This window comes from Vulpes vulpes, chromosome 4 (genome assembly GCF_048418805.1).
Source record: "Vulpes vulpes isolate BD-2025 chromosome 4, VulVul3, whole genome shotgun sequence".
In the NCBI taxonomy this organism is placed as follows: domain Eukaryota; kingdom Metazoa; phylum Chordata; class Mammalia; order Carnivora; family Canidae; genus Vulpes; species Vulpes vulpes.
In genome coordinates, this window is record NC_132783.1 from 42750407 (window position 1) to 42764866 (window position 14460).

At 38.6% G+C, this 14460-nt stretch overlaps 1 protein-coding gene across 10 annotated transcripts in view; it reads left to right on the forward strand.

The window, feature by feature from the left end:
• The window catches only part of PPP3CA (protein phosphatase 3 catalytic subunit alpha), a 309334-nt gene that overhangs the window by 166257 nt on the left and 128617 nt on the right, over positions 1–14460 (forward strand). For 2 of the 10 annotated variants that reach the window (XM_025983831.2, XM_072755570.1), the window contains exon 1: positions 7022–7249. The exons of the other annotated variants lie outside the window; for them this stretch is intronic. In XM_025983831.2, coding sequence (XP_025839616.1) covers positions 7153–7249 — 97 coding nt within the window. In that variant the 5' untranslated portion in view covers positions 7022–7152. Of the gene's footprint in view, positions 1–7021; positions 7250–14460 lie in introns of those variants that run through there. 10 annotated transcript variants of the gene reach the window in all.

Below are 14460 nucleotides of genomic sequence, written 5' to 3' on the forward strand. Positions count from 1 at the left end.
TAAAGCCATACTACTGGCAAAAATTAAAATATGAACATTTGTGTAGAAAGTAAAACTGAAATATAGCATGGATGTGTTCACCCTTGTGTTCCAGGTTTTTTTTTTTTTTCAAGTAACATCTACATTCTGTATGTAAGGAGAATGCTGTCAGGATGAGGCTCTGCTGCCTGGTAAAAGATCATCTTTAAAATCAACCAGACATAATAAATTTTAATCCTCCTGACAAGTTACCTAACATATCCCTCTGCTTTTACTCACCTTGCAGATGATTAAAACAATTTCTGCCTTACAGTGCTGTGAAATTTGAGGCAATGTATGAAAAGTTCCTCACATGATACCTGAGATGTGGTAGGATCTCGGTGAATGAAATTTATCGTTTATTACCATTAACATTGATGCTTATATACTCATACCCCCAGACCTACTGTACATGGGTGGATTACTATGCTTATCTTTAGTAAAAAAAGAAAAACTGTATTTTTCTGTATGTAGCATCCTACACTGGACAATGATAGTCACTGTTGTAGGGACTGTGTTATTTTGTCTACAAAATTCAACAATCATTTTTGCTAAGAAACATCAAACATTTGCTGATTTATTCAGTGCTTATTTCATATATGCCCTTTTGGTACAAATTGGAATTCATTAAAATAATTCATGATTGAAAATTCAAAAATTCCACTCAGAGAATCTACATAAACTCTTTCCTTGTTTTGTTTGCTGTGTTTTCTTTCCCTTTGAATTCCACCTTTCATCTGACTCACATATGAGTTACCTGACATTTGTTTGTTTTGGTTCCAAGTAGAAGGATAGTTGTTTTGTTGAGGATCTTCTTGCCATTATTATACTAAAAGAATACCTTTTTTTTTTCTCAGCATAACAGGAAAAGGAAGATAAAAATAATGATACTGGTGAACACTATTGTCTAAAAGCAGTGAGAAAGAGTACAGGACCCTGAGTCAGGAATCCAGGGAGATGGTGCCAGTTCTGACAATTTCTTCCTGCAATTCATGAGAAGATTATTTGCAGTGATCTCAAAGCCCTTTTTAGTGTTGATTCTATGAGTATATTTCTTACTCAAAGTACTATTACGTGACTTCAAAGTGAGTATCTTGATTAGATACTTCATTAACCTTATCAGGGCTTCCTCCTGCCACCCTTTCAAAACATCTCTGTGTCAAAGCAACAGATAACCTCCACTTGTGTTATTGTGTGATTTCGCTTCCCACCATATGAGGGTTTCCTGAACATTTCAGAACCAATGGTTTTATTATTGTGAGTTCTTCAATATCCAGAATGACTTCTGTCATTAATAAAATCATCTGTGTTATTATAGCTGACGCCTCCCTGCCCTTCTCCATATGGCGTTTCTTTTTTCTTTAAAATGTAGAAGGCCTATTTCACCAAAATACATTTTATTCTTTAAGCATATGATCTTTTTATACTTTTCTAATATAAATAACAAGTAGATCAGTTGCTTTTTAATTGATTTTAGGGTAGCTATATTTTTAAAAAAGCATCGTGAAAAGGGAAGGGATTTGTGAATTTTAAGTAATATATTCTGATAAATCACCATGACATAATGAGAAATATATATATGGATCCCACCCCCAGTTTCTGACACAGAGCTCCTAAAACCCGTATAACTTCCTGAGGCAGGAAGTAGTTATGGTAGTTATAGGAGTGTCTCACTCAACACTACTAAGTACCTTGGAGATTCCTGGGTGATAGAAGCATCTTTTGCTCTAATGAGGCCACTCTGACCTGGAGGGCTTCGGGGTGGGGTGCGTCACCAGAAAGACCAAGCCATGATTAGAAGCTTGGTACTTTCAGTTCAATCTCCATCTTCCAGGGAGAGGAAAGGGACAGGAGATTGAGTTAATAATCTTATCATGCCTGTAAGGAGCCTCCATAAAAATGTCTGAATTATGGGGTTTGGAGAGTTTTGGGGTTTGTGAGTACAACCACATGTCAAGAAGGCAGTGCATCCCAGCTCTACAAGAACAGAAGCTCCTGCACTTGGGATCCTTCCTTACCTTGTCATGTGCCTCTTCATCTGGCTATTCATCTGTATCCTTTATAATATTTATTATGATAAACCAGTAAATATAAGTAAATGTTCCTCTGACAGTGTGCCCAGCAAATTATTGAGTGGGATGGGAGGGAGGGAGTTGAGGGAACTCCCAACTTTGTAACCAAGTCTGGCAAAAATGTGGTATCCTGGGGGTTAGAAATTGGTTGGTGTGTATGGGCAGCCCGGGTGGCTCAGCGGTTTAGCGCCACCTTCAGTCCAGGGTGTGAACCTGGAGACCGGGGATGGAGTCCCACGTTGGGCTTCCTGCATGGAGCCTGTTTCTCCCTCTGCCTGTGTCTCTGCCTCTCTCTCTCTCTGTGTCTCTCATGAATAAATAAATAAAATCTTAAAAAAAAAAAAAGAAAGAAATTGCTTGGTGTGGGAGAAAAGCCTAAGACATATCGTGCCAGAAGTTATGTAAATAGAGAAACAGTGCTCCTTTAATCATAAGCTATTGATGATTTTATTGGATGTTGACCTCTTTTACTGAGTTTTTTTGTTTGTTTTTTCAGTTTTGTTTTGTTTTTTTTTTTGAGGGGTGGAGGGATTTTTATAGTGGTTGCATATTAGTAATAGTAATAACATAATAACTTAATGAACACTTCCTTTATTCCTCTAAGGGTTAAATATTTGCTCATATATCTGATTGTTGGCCATATCAATCTCTATTATTAAATTCTTATGTTTGAGAAATATTTGAATTTTCTTCCTGTGATTACTGTCCTGCAGTGAACAGTCATCTTAATTTTGTTTTTCGAAGAGATTTAGAGATAACTTCAGCCACCAGTCTCACAGATCAGGAAACTGAAGGGCACTTGGTCTGGCAAGGCCACTCACTGCTACTTAGTGCCCGATTAGACCCAGAACCCTGGTCCCCTCCTCAATGGCCCACCAATCACCTTTGTTCTGTCACCTGTTTGCTTCTGAACTATGGAGAACGTTGACAATTTTACTTCTGCAGCATGTTCAGTGCTACTTTCATATACATTTAGCGGATTTTAAGAGTTATTCTTTAGTGATAGACTTGAGTTTTTCTGCTCTTACCTGGCCTATAGATCACATTATTAACTCACTTTTCCCTACTGATCTTTATTTTATTTATTTTTTTTCAAGATTTTATTTATTTATTCATGAGACACAGAGAGAGAGAGGCAGAGACATAGACAGAGGGAGAAGCAGGCTCCCTGTGGGGAGCCCCATGTAGGACTCGATCCTAGGACCCCAGGATCACTACCTGAGCTGAAGGCAGACACTCAATGGCTGAGCCACCCAGGTGCCCCGCCTACTAACCTTTAAATAGAGTAAGCCCTTCATGTCCTTCTCATTTTGTCCTTGACCTGGAATTTTCTTCTGATTCTTACATCATAGTTGGCAGCTGGGCACAGGTAATGACCTGTGGGGCGTGATGTTTGTCCATTCCATGACTATCCCTATTTAACTGCTGGAAATGTTTCCCTCATCTTCCCCCATAATTACCTTTAAATGTCTTCAGACTTGAGAAAGTTGGGTTTTGTGGAGACCACATAATGCTAATGGAAGTCTACCACAGATCTCATTCTCCATTTCCTGTGGAAAACAGAACAAAATAGAATGTTTTAGTCTCCCAAACTTACTCCACGGTGTGGTAAAATCAGCCTTATTCATTTTATTTGTGCCTAAAGAGCCAACAACATTCTGCCCCTCTCCTGCTGAGGTTTCTTTCTGGCTAACTCTCTCAATTTGCAAATAGAGAGTGGAAGATGCTTCATACACCCAAAGACTGTTACTTTCTGGTTTCTTCCTTCTTGTCTAGCATTTGGGACAGATTCAGGCCCTTGCATCTTTTAATATAGTGTACGGCTGCAGAATTATAAGGTACTCCTTGTGTGTGTGTGTGTGTGTGTGTGTGCATGTGCATGTGTGCGCGCGCCATGGGCAGCTTTAACTTCCTGTGGGCTCCTCAGATACTCCTTTCTTAGCAAATACTCAAATAGAAGCACAACAAAGGGGGGCACCTGGGTGGCTCAGTTGATTGACTGTCTGCCTTCCACTTGGGTCATGATCTCGGGAGTCCCACGATGGAATCGAGTCTCATATCGGGCTCCCTGTTCAGGGGGAGTCTGCTTCTCCCTTTCCTGCCCCGTCTTGTACTTTCTCTCTCAAATAAATAAATAAAATATTTTTAAAAAAAGAATTCTAAAAAAGTAGTAACTCTGGAGGAACATCACAGATAAAAACAATGCAAGCAGTATAGTGGGAAGTGTGGTGCACTGCTCCCTAATCAGCTGGGATAACCTTGGAGCCACTTGACTCACCCACTGTGTGTCAGTTTTCTCTTGAGAAAATGAGCCAGACAGCAAGGTGCAAGAATTACCTGGACATCACTTCTTTTATTCACTGAAAATTGGTTGTTACCGTTTCCCAGGAGTCTACCACAGACTGGCTCCTACATCCCCATTTCAGCTATCACCTTGAAGGCTCCCATTACTACTCTGAAGGAAGGCTTTTGTCCTCTGTAGGCCCCTGCTGATTTATACAGCTTCAAAAACAAGTAGTCTCAGGCCAGCTTCTTCTAGAATTCTTTATTCCTGTCTTCAGGCTGTGTTTTAATCTTCTCTTCCAGGGCATTCCCATATTTTTTTCTTCCACCATTATGGATTTCTTAGATCTTTTTCATGTCTTCCAGTGTTTTTCAGGGCTTTGACTCTTACCCTAGCCCTCCACTCCAATTTCACAAATAACACCCTTTCGCAAGCCACAGGGTGCCTGATTCAAATGCCAGCTCTGTCACCTCCCAATCCTTCGGTCTCTCAGCACTGTGCCCCTTCAGGCTACTTACACTCTCTGTGCTTCAGTGTTAGGATCAAAGAATTGTTGTGGTGATTAAGTGATTAATACCCTCAAAGCTCCTAAAGCATTGTCTGGCACTGTGATGTTATGTGATTGCCAGCTATTGTAATGTGACTGCAGGAGATGTCCCCTCCTCCCACCTCACTATTCTTCTTGGCCAGCTGAGGATCTCATCTTACCCATACTTAGAATGCATGTCTGTTTATATTATTCTAGATAAAGAAGGAGACCTTAGCTGGTGCCCACTGGCTTCTCTTACATACTTCAAATTATGTTTAATCTCAGATTTAGATTTGAGCACACATTCTTTCTGTTCCTCTAGTCCTAAAAGTCATTCTTATAATTAATACCTGTGGTTTTCACATGTTGTTGAAAGGAAATGCTGTACTTAATTCAAGAAAATGCTTTAGAAAAGATTTAAGCCAGAGTACAACAATGCATAAATACCAAAGGATATTTAAGTTTATTTTTAGAAAATAGAAGACACCTAAACACTTGACTCTTCTGTGACTCAGTCCCCAACCCTAACTAATTTTGCGGTATCTTAATGGAAAAAGTTAATCCATCAGCTAGTTTGGTTACTTCACTTTCTTGAAAAGAAATCTTTCTGGTTCATGTTTTAAGAGTTAATATTAAACAAGTCATGCTGCAAGAAGCCAGCCTTGTTAATGAAAACATAATAAGTATTTACTAGAGCTATAAAATATCAAATGAGCTTAAAAATTTAGAGATCCTTTGGATCACCTGGGTTGCTCAGTGGTTGAGTGTCTGCCTTTGGCTAAGGTTGTGATCCCCGGGTCCTGGGATCGAGTCCCACCTCAGGCTACCTACAGGGAGCCTGCTTCTCCCTCTGCCTATGTCTCTGCCTCTGTGTGTCTCTCATGAATATAACAACAACAACAAGCTTAGAGATCACTCAATTCAGTGATTTCCAAACTATTTATTAACAACCCAAGTCTTTTAATAATGAACTATGATCCAAAACTTAAAATATACAACAGAGAGGCCCTGGTTAACAAAATGATAATTGCCTACCTTCCCTGTGACCAAAGACCATAAAGAAACAGAGTTGAGAAATACCAGCTCAGGTAAACTTCTCCCTCAGCCTTGGAAAAAAAAAAACAAAAACAAAAACAAAAAATACTGAGGCTCAGAAAGGTTTGTTCCATTACAGGGACATTCAGCTAGTTCACAGATGAACTGGAGGTAGAAGTCAGCGGCCTTAACTGCTACATAAGCATAATTTCCCTATTTCATTTCACTTCTACCCTAAGAAATTATTGTTACAGTTATTTATAATATTCTAGAGTATTATGTTTGGAATATGTTTTACAGCTGGGACTTTGGGGTGGGACTGGTCTAGGTACAAATTCTGGATCTGCCCATTTTGTTACTTAAATGGCTTAAAGCCTCTGCACCTTGTGTTACAGATAAGATTTTCTTTCTCTGAAGTAAGAATGATACTAATGGATAACTCCCTGGGTTTTTATAATGCTATCACATCAATAAATGCTATCTTATTACTAGCATTGACGTGGTTGTTGTAATTATTATTATATTCAGTTAGCATATTAATCAGAAATAACTTTGAAAAATAAAAATAAAGCTTAATTAAATTAAGTTAAATTAGGTTGAATGAAAGTCCTCTTCAAATTGTTTAAAACTTATACTCAGAAAGGGTTGTCATCTTCATATGTATATCTATAATTGTATTTGTATCTATATTTGTATCTCTATCTGTAGCTATATCTTTATAAGTTCTGACATCACTGCCTTTCCTGGTGCATAAGAATAAGTGTGTGGTGTAAATATAACAATGTTGTTTTTCAGCTGTTGATAAAAATGTAGACTGTTGAAGCTGTATATAACTGTGGAAATCACTTAGTGTTTCATTTTACTGTTGCAAAAAATAAGCCCGCTAAAATTTGGATTTTTTCCCTTAGCACATCGGGTTTGCAAAATCTTGTACTGCCAAGCACTGCCTTCTCCCTCCTACCACAGGCTAAATAAACACTCTGCCCACCACACATCCATGTATTACTCATAGCAATGTAACTGGGCCTATAGGACGTTTTCCACATAACACCTACCATCACCCCACCACCCCCTGTAAAAAAGTAACACCCAATGAAGAAAAGCACAGTTTCTTCAATCTCGAAAAGCCAGTGTCAGGGCCCAGGAGCCATCCTCAACGTCTCAGCCATGTTGCACTGGCCGGATGGCTCTGCTCCTATACTAAGGAGGCAGGCATGTTGGTAGAGAGGAGTCTGGCGGGAAAGTGGATGTATGGAGCTCATGTGTGTATGGAATATCACAGATCTTGGGATGCTGATTTTAAATGTCCAGGTAACGATGCCTTAGCACGAAGAAATCTAATGTGTAACTATGCAGTGGGTTGATTTTATTCATCTGAATGGTGATAATGAAGCAGTGGTGCAATTTCGGAAACCTTTTTTATAGGATCATTGTGAAATGTATTAAAGTGATGCCATGGTTTTTACAAAGAAGGAAACTTAGATACATACGTTTAATATGCCTTAAGGGAATGAGAAAGTAAATGAATTCTTGGTGTAAGTTAGAGTCTGTCCTGATTTAGAGATTGAGTCCATTCCCCTTTGCATTAGTGAACTAGTTGATTTCACGGAAGTAGGTCTAAACTTCCTAAGATTCACTGTGGAAGGGGTCACATGGCTCAGAAAGAAGTTGAAATGTGGAAGGGAGATGGCCCCTTTAAAGATTTTAAAGGGAAAGGGAAGTGGGAATAACATTTTAGGGACATTTAGTCACAAGGGAACTGTGATGAACAGAGCGTTAGTCACAATGCTAGGCACTCTCATACATGTTTCTTTAAGGCGTTCAATGGCACTGCTATTGGACAATAAATTTAGTGCCAACTCCATGGCAGGCACTGTTCTAAGTGTCTGGGATATGCCTGTGAATAAAAGGCAAGATCAGTATATATCTCTCTTTATAAATGAGAGAGCCGAAGCTCAAGGATGTTAAGCAGCTTGCCGAAAGCCGCAGGTAGGAGTGTCAGGAATGGGATTTGAATGCAGGTTTCTGACTCCAAGTTCAAGTTTGGGAAATATAGCATGAATTACCAGGCACACTCTTGTCAAGCGTTTTTGCCTTCAAAACATAATTGCTAAAACCTCTGCTGCCTTCTTCTGGGCCAGTTGTGAGAATTGAGTGGTCTTCTGGATGTGCTGGGTTTTACTCTCTCTTTCTGTCACCCACTGCTCTCTAGGGCATTATTAACATTCTGGGTTAAGTCTATGTCCAAATGTGACTCCTCCAGTGGAAAATGCACATCAGCCTTCTATAGACTGTCATTCATTCATGCAGTCACTTGGTCAACAAATATTTATGGAGTGCTGCCATGCATCAGGGACTATGCTAAATATAGGGGGTCCCAGGGTCAATGAGAGACATGTTTATTTTCATGTGATCCTTATATCCTAGCAGAGATGGGTATCACACAAATTATTATAATTGTTTATATTTGTGCTAAGTATTACAGAAGAAAAATGGAGACATGCCTGTCTTCCTTAAACCTATACCTAATTCACTTACTAAGTGAATTAGTAAATCGATGAATGGTTAGAATAAATTCCTCTAGAGTGGCAACTGAGCACAGGCACTTGAGTGTCATCATGCCAGGATTCAGAACCCAATCCTGCTGCTTACAGAGCTTTGGGACCTTACCCAAGTTACTCAGCCTCCCTGTGTTCCAATTTCCTGTAGAATAGAAATAATAATGGTTGTTGTAAGAGCTGAATGAAGGTATACCAGGAAATAATTTAGAAGTATGCAAGACAAACAGTAAGTGCAAAGCTTGAGTGATCATTATTATTATTATTACTATTGTCATGTTGTAGAACTTCTCAGGAAATTCTTTTACCCACAGTGTTTGCCTATGCTGTTAACCTTCTAAGAGTTTGTTAAAAGGATTGTTCTATAGTTGACATCAGAACCAACCGTAAGGCTTTAAAGAATCCATGTATTCAGCTCTGTTGTGGAATATTCTTATTCAGTAAGTCTGGATATAGCTCTACACTTCAAAAGCTTCACAGATGACCCTGATTCACACCCCACGATAAAAACTGATCATTTTAAAATGACTCAGAAAGGAGATTACACACATGGCAGAGCAGGAGTGTCAACTCCTGACAGCCACCCAAGGACTTTGCTTTATGTACCTGTCCTTTAGTGAGTATTGAAAAATGTGATCAGTAAATAAAAGAGATAAACAATTAAGAATTCCTGTAGACTCTAGTTAATTCTTTTTTCCAGTTGGCACTTGATTTTTAACATTTTTTCAAAATACCAAAATAATTTATCAATTGCCCAAATAAGTTTGACTAGCCTAGAATGTGAACTCTTGGGGAATAGGAATTTTTGTCAGTGTCATTAATGTACCAATGTATTGGCATTTAGTAGATGCTCAATAAATAAGAGTTTAAATGAATTTAAATGGTTCAGAGACAGAGCTGCTAGGTATGAGGTTGATTTGAGTATGGTGGACGTTTTTGCCAAATACAAAATTCTCATTTTTCTCACACCTCTCACCTCACCCCCTGTTGCTCTTTCTCAGATTTTAGCTGCTTTCCAATTAGCTAGCTTCTATTTAATTATTTGAATTAGCAAATAAAAAAAAATTATTGCTTTTGTTTTTAAATTCTGTCTAATGTTCTGTGTTTGTTACATGGCTGAATGTGGCTTGACAACTCTTGGGAAGAATTATAGCCCTGAGGGTCAAGGAGATTAAAGCTGAACATCTCAGGTACTTTGCACTGGGTTCTGGCTTTTGATCTCCTTGGGCGATTTTCAGTAAGAAGTAGGAGGATTTTTTTTTTTTTCTGTTTTTCTATGTGGTTTTTTATAATCAAGGGGAAAATAATGTCTCGAGGCTTTAAATAACAGAGATTTTGCGTGATTTGTTTTAAGGTCACTATTCTCTTGTGATTTCAGTTGGTAATCCAGAAATCTTACATTTTTGTCTGTGGCTTTAAAGTATCTTGTGGTATCCTACGTTATGGCCCTTAACTAACTGGGCTTAACTGGGCTGTGATGAGGACGATGCAGGTAAGATGATAGAAAATAAATTCTAGATTTTACAAGGAAAATGATAGAAATGTGGGAAATGAGCCAAATACTTTAGGGCTGCCTTACAATACACTGCCTCAATTTAAAACGTGCTGCATGACACTCACTGTAAAATGAACATTTTAGTCATTCAGAATCAACAATGACTCCCCAAATTTTAAAGGATAGAAATCACCAGCATGGCCTGTAAACATGGCTTGTAAATAAATGGTTTCTGGATCAGCAATTTTTAAAGGTGCTTTTTATGGATTGCTTTAGTGTTGCAAAGTCATCACATATGAGAGTCAGCATTAAAAAAGGTATTTCTTGTTTCTGGTATGTAGCATTTGTATGATCAATCCCTGCTCTCTTTATAAGCAAATGCCAAAAACAGGATATTCACGTTTAACGAGGTAAAAATCATCAAATCCACATGTAGGCATTTGGTAACTCACTCTTCCTGCATGACACATCTTTGTAAGCCTGTTTTCAGTTTATATTGACCTCAAGGGTTAGTTAGCATATGCATGCCATTACCATGATTGTTTTTCAACTTCAGTATAAAAGTCAGAAGCTGATTGACACTCCCTAGGGCTACCATGTGGTCAGGTATGCAAGTCATGATGAGGCAGCCCAGTGAACAGCACCCTCTGCAGTAGTGTAGGGCCCAATCGCATTTGTAGTAGCTCTGGGCATGAACGCCATTCATTCTCCTCTTTACTGCTTATTGAGCACCTTCTCTAGGCACTGTGCTGAATCTGTATAGAAAGGATGAATATAAATTTCTCCCAAAAGCTCTATTTGGATTTGGATAAAATATTCAGTTTCCTAAATTGCCTATACACGATTACCATACTATACTAGACACTCCATTTCATCTTCCGTGAACCAGCAAGCCTGGCTGTTGACCCTTGTGTTTAGATATCATTGTTTAGGTACTTATCTGTAGCTCCTTATTGTAGTTAGTATCCTTGTGGAAGAGTCAGTATATCAGTTTCTTGTTTGCAGTTCTCTTGAAGTCTACCGGGTAGCTTTATCATTGTTTCATTTAATGCTTATTATCAATCACCCAGCAAATAAGTGTAAAAGGGAAGATAGAATTATCAAGAATTAGTTCCCAGAGTTTATCATTGCTTTATCAGGCTAAGGTGGTAGATTTGATGTGGATGTGGATCGTTGTACCTGTAAAAGCAGATGTAGCAATATAGAAGACTTGATGTAAATATCTAATATAGTATTAAAAGATTTTACTTGCTAGACATACAGATAGGATGATGTAGCTCCTAAAAATCAATTTCCAAAGAGTAGTATCTGTGGTCTTATAAATAAGATTCAGTTTTCTAGTTCTGGAGCATATTTTTTGCCATCATCCAAATTGTAGTCCTCTTTCATTGGACTTCTTGGCAAGTTGACACTCTCGCCTCCTTCCAGTACTTTCTTCACTTGGTTTTCAGGATTCCACATACTCCTATTTCTCCCTTATGTCCTAGCCACTTTTTCTTTTTCATCTTGGTGCTTCTTCCTCCTCTTAGAACATCCCAAGGTTTAGTCGTCCAACTGCTTCTCTTTATGTGCACTCTCTTTGGACATCACGTTTGTACTCTTGCTTTCAAAACCATCCTCAGTCTGATGCTAACTGCATCTCTGGCCCAGTCCTTTCCTCTAGGTCTGGGCTCCCATTTCTCACTACTTAATTCCCTCCATTTGTCTCTGTAAGCGGCATCTCAAGTCTAAACATGTCCAGAACCATCCTCCTGACTGTCCCTCTTACATCTGCTCTTTCTACTGTCCTTTCTCATGGTATACAGCAACTATACATTTAGTGTCTCTCTGTCTTTCATATCCTGTACGGATTGTCTCTGAAAATCCTTATGGCTCTGCCTTAAAGTGTGCCCAGAATTTGTACACATCTTATCCTTTCTGCCTCTGCCCAGGCCTGAGCTTCCTTGCCAAATTGTTGTAGTGGCCTGCATGTAAGTGTTCTCCAGCTTCTCTCTTGCCACATATTCTCAACCCAGCAGTCAGTGTGATCCTGGTAAAACATAGGTAGGATTATGTAACTCTTCTGCTCAATCCCTCAAGTGGCTTCCCTTCCTGCTGCAGAAGAGGACAAGTGCTTGCCTTCATCATTAAGGCCTTACAGACTGAGTTCCCCCCCACTTCTGTTCATATATCTCTTTCATTACATCTCCTGTTCCCTCCACCCTCCTTCGTTGACTTCAGCCTCACCTGGCCACCTTTCTGTTCCGCACACATGCTCTGTACTTGCTGGAGAGCTGATCACTCACATATCTGTACAACCTTCACCTCCCCTGTGTCTTTGTTCAGAAGTCATCTTAACCTCAATGAGGACTTCCCTCACCACATTATAGAAAGCAGTGGTCCTCTCTCCTGACCCTCACTGCTTCTCGGGTACTTGCTGTCACGCACTCTTATTTTATTTTCTTCTGTTGCACTTACCATCCAGTGATACACTTTGTAGCTCATTTTTTTTAAAAAAATTATCTGTCTTACTAGAATGTAAACTCGCAGAAAGCAGTAATATTTATTTTTCTCATTGCTCTATTTTCAGTGTCTAGAAAAGCATCTAGAATATATTTGGCACTTGGTAAAATACTTGTTCAGTCAATTAAAAATGATTTACATATTTGCTAAGCCCTTTTTAGATGTTTTATACTATAGCTGTCTACCTGAATAAAACTTTGTCCTATAACCCCGTGGCTGAGCTGTATCCCAAAAAACTTGTTGTTCTATGTGCATCCGGAAACAACTTGATCCTAAGTTACCTTAACCAAGACCCACTACAGAGATAGTACGAATCATTATCCCTACTGTCCAGTAAAGACCATGACTTCTCAGGCTATCATGGCCACTCATAGAGCCTAACAAATTTTTCCTTCTACAAAGACATACTTCAGTATTTGTGCCACTTCCTTCAATTAATGAAACTAAATGGCATATTCAGGTGAAAACATAGGATTTTGGGATTTGACTTGAGGCAAATCATTCGTTGCCTAATTTTCTCCTGAATTCAGGTTAAAATGTTCAATTGCAAGTATAATTAAAAAGGAGAGACAGGAAAAAGTGAGAGACTGGCCATGTGTTATTATTTCAGTTTTTAAAATAGTCTTATTGTTCTCTAATAATCTAGGTCTTATTAAAATCAAAAGTACAGAGCAAATAAGTCATACTGCTTTGGCTTGGACACAGTGTTACAGGCTCTCAGATGTATTAATGTACCCTAAGGAAATATAAAATGTAAATAGCAGTCGGTAAATGTGTTTGTATTATTGTTGCTTAGGAATCCATAGAGGTATGATCTTTTTTATCCATCTTTTTTCTTTTAATCCATCTTTTAATTGATGGGTTAGGTACTTCTAGATGATTGGCTTAATAGAAGGGAATATGAGCCCATATGGAAATCCAAAATAACAGAAGATAGTCTCCACGGAAATAAACTGCCCAGTGGAGACTTATAGTGGCACGGCATGACACATGGTGTGCCACATAGCATGCTACTTGCAGATATGACTTCGGCACTGAGAAACCAAATTCTGGAAATGTTCTTTTCTTTTCTTTTTTAGCTCTTCTTTGGAGGAGGGAGAGTGTCTAGGGGAGAATAGCCTTAGGAAGCAAAAGGAATTGGCTAACAGAAATAAACATGGAATGTCTGTATCAAGACTGAATTTTGCATAATGGAAATCTTTGTTGGGTGGGGACTGTACTGCTCTAGCCGAATGTCCACTGTTTTGGCACGAAAATGGGTTATGAGACACCATTGGATTGTGTAGTTCAAGAAGGCTGAGGTAACAATTGGTTAAGGTGAAAGGAAAATCTAACTGATGAAACTTGAGTGTTGAAGACAACATGCTGGTGTTTGATTGCCTGTAGGGAGAAGAATTTCTTTGCCTGAGAGTACTTTGTTGAGTTGTCAACAGTGGTTCTTGCATATGCCTCATCCTTAAACACTTATAAATCAGAACATGCATGCAAATTCAAGTTAATTTTTTTAATCTACTAAATGGACTACGTGTTCCAGCTTCTACCTATTTGAGTCTTGAAATTTTACTTCACCAATTTATCAAGTCTGCAGTGTTCTATCATTGCTCATTTTATCATAATACCATCCATCTGCCTTTCTCTTAATTAACCAGGTGAGGTGAGTCCCATTTAACATAAAAGTCATTTTGTTATTACTGTTATATAGAAATTTTTATGTGTCTGTGGTCTGGTTATCACCACCATCAAACTAATGTCAATTTGAGTATATCTCAGTAATGTAGCTTGATGCATTCCTTTTATTTCAATTTTTAAATGCCCACTATCTCATAAAAGACTGTTTATGGATGGTAATTCTGAGATTAGGTAAATTTTGTTGATGTAACAAGTAAGTTTTGTAATATTTGGACAGTGTTTTGTCCTGTGTCAAAATGAGTTTCAGTGGACATTTCTAGGTAGAGAGAATGATGGAC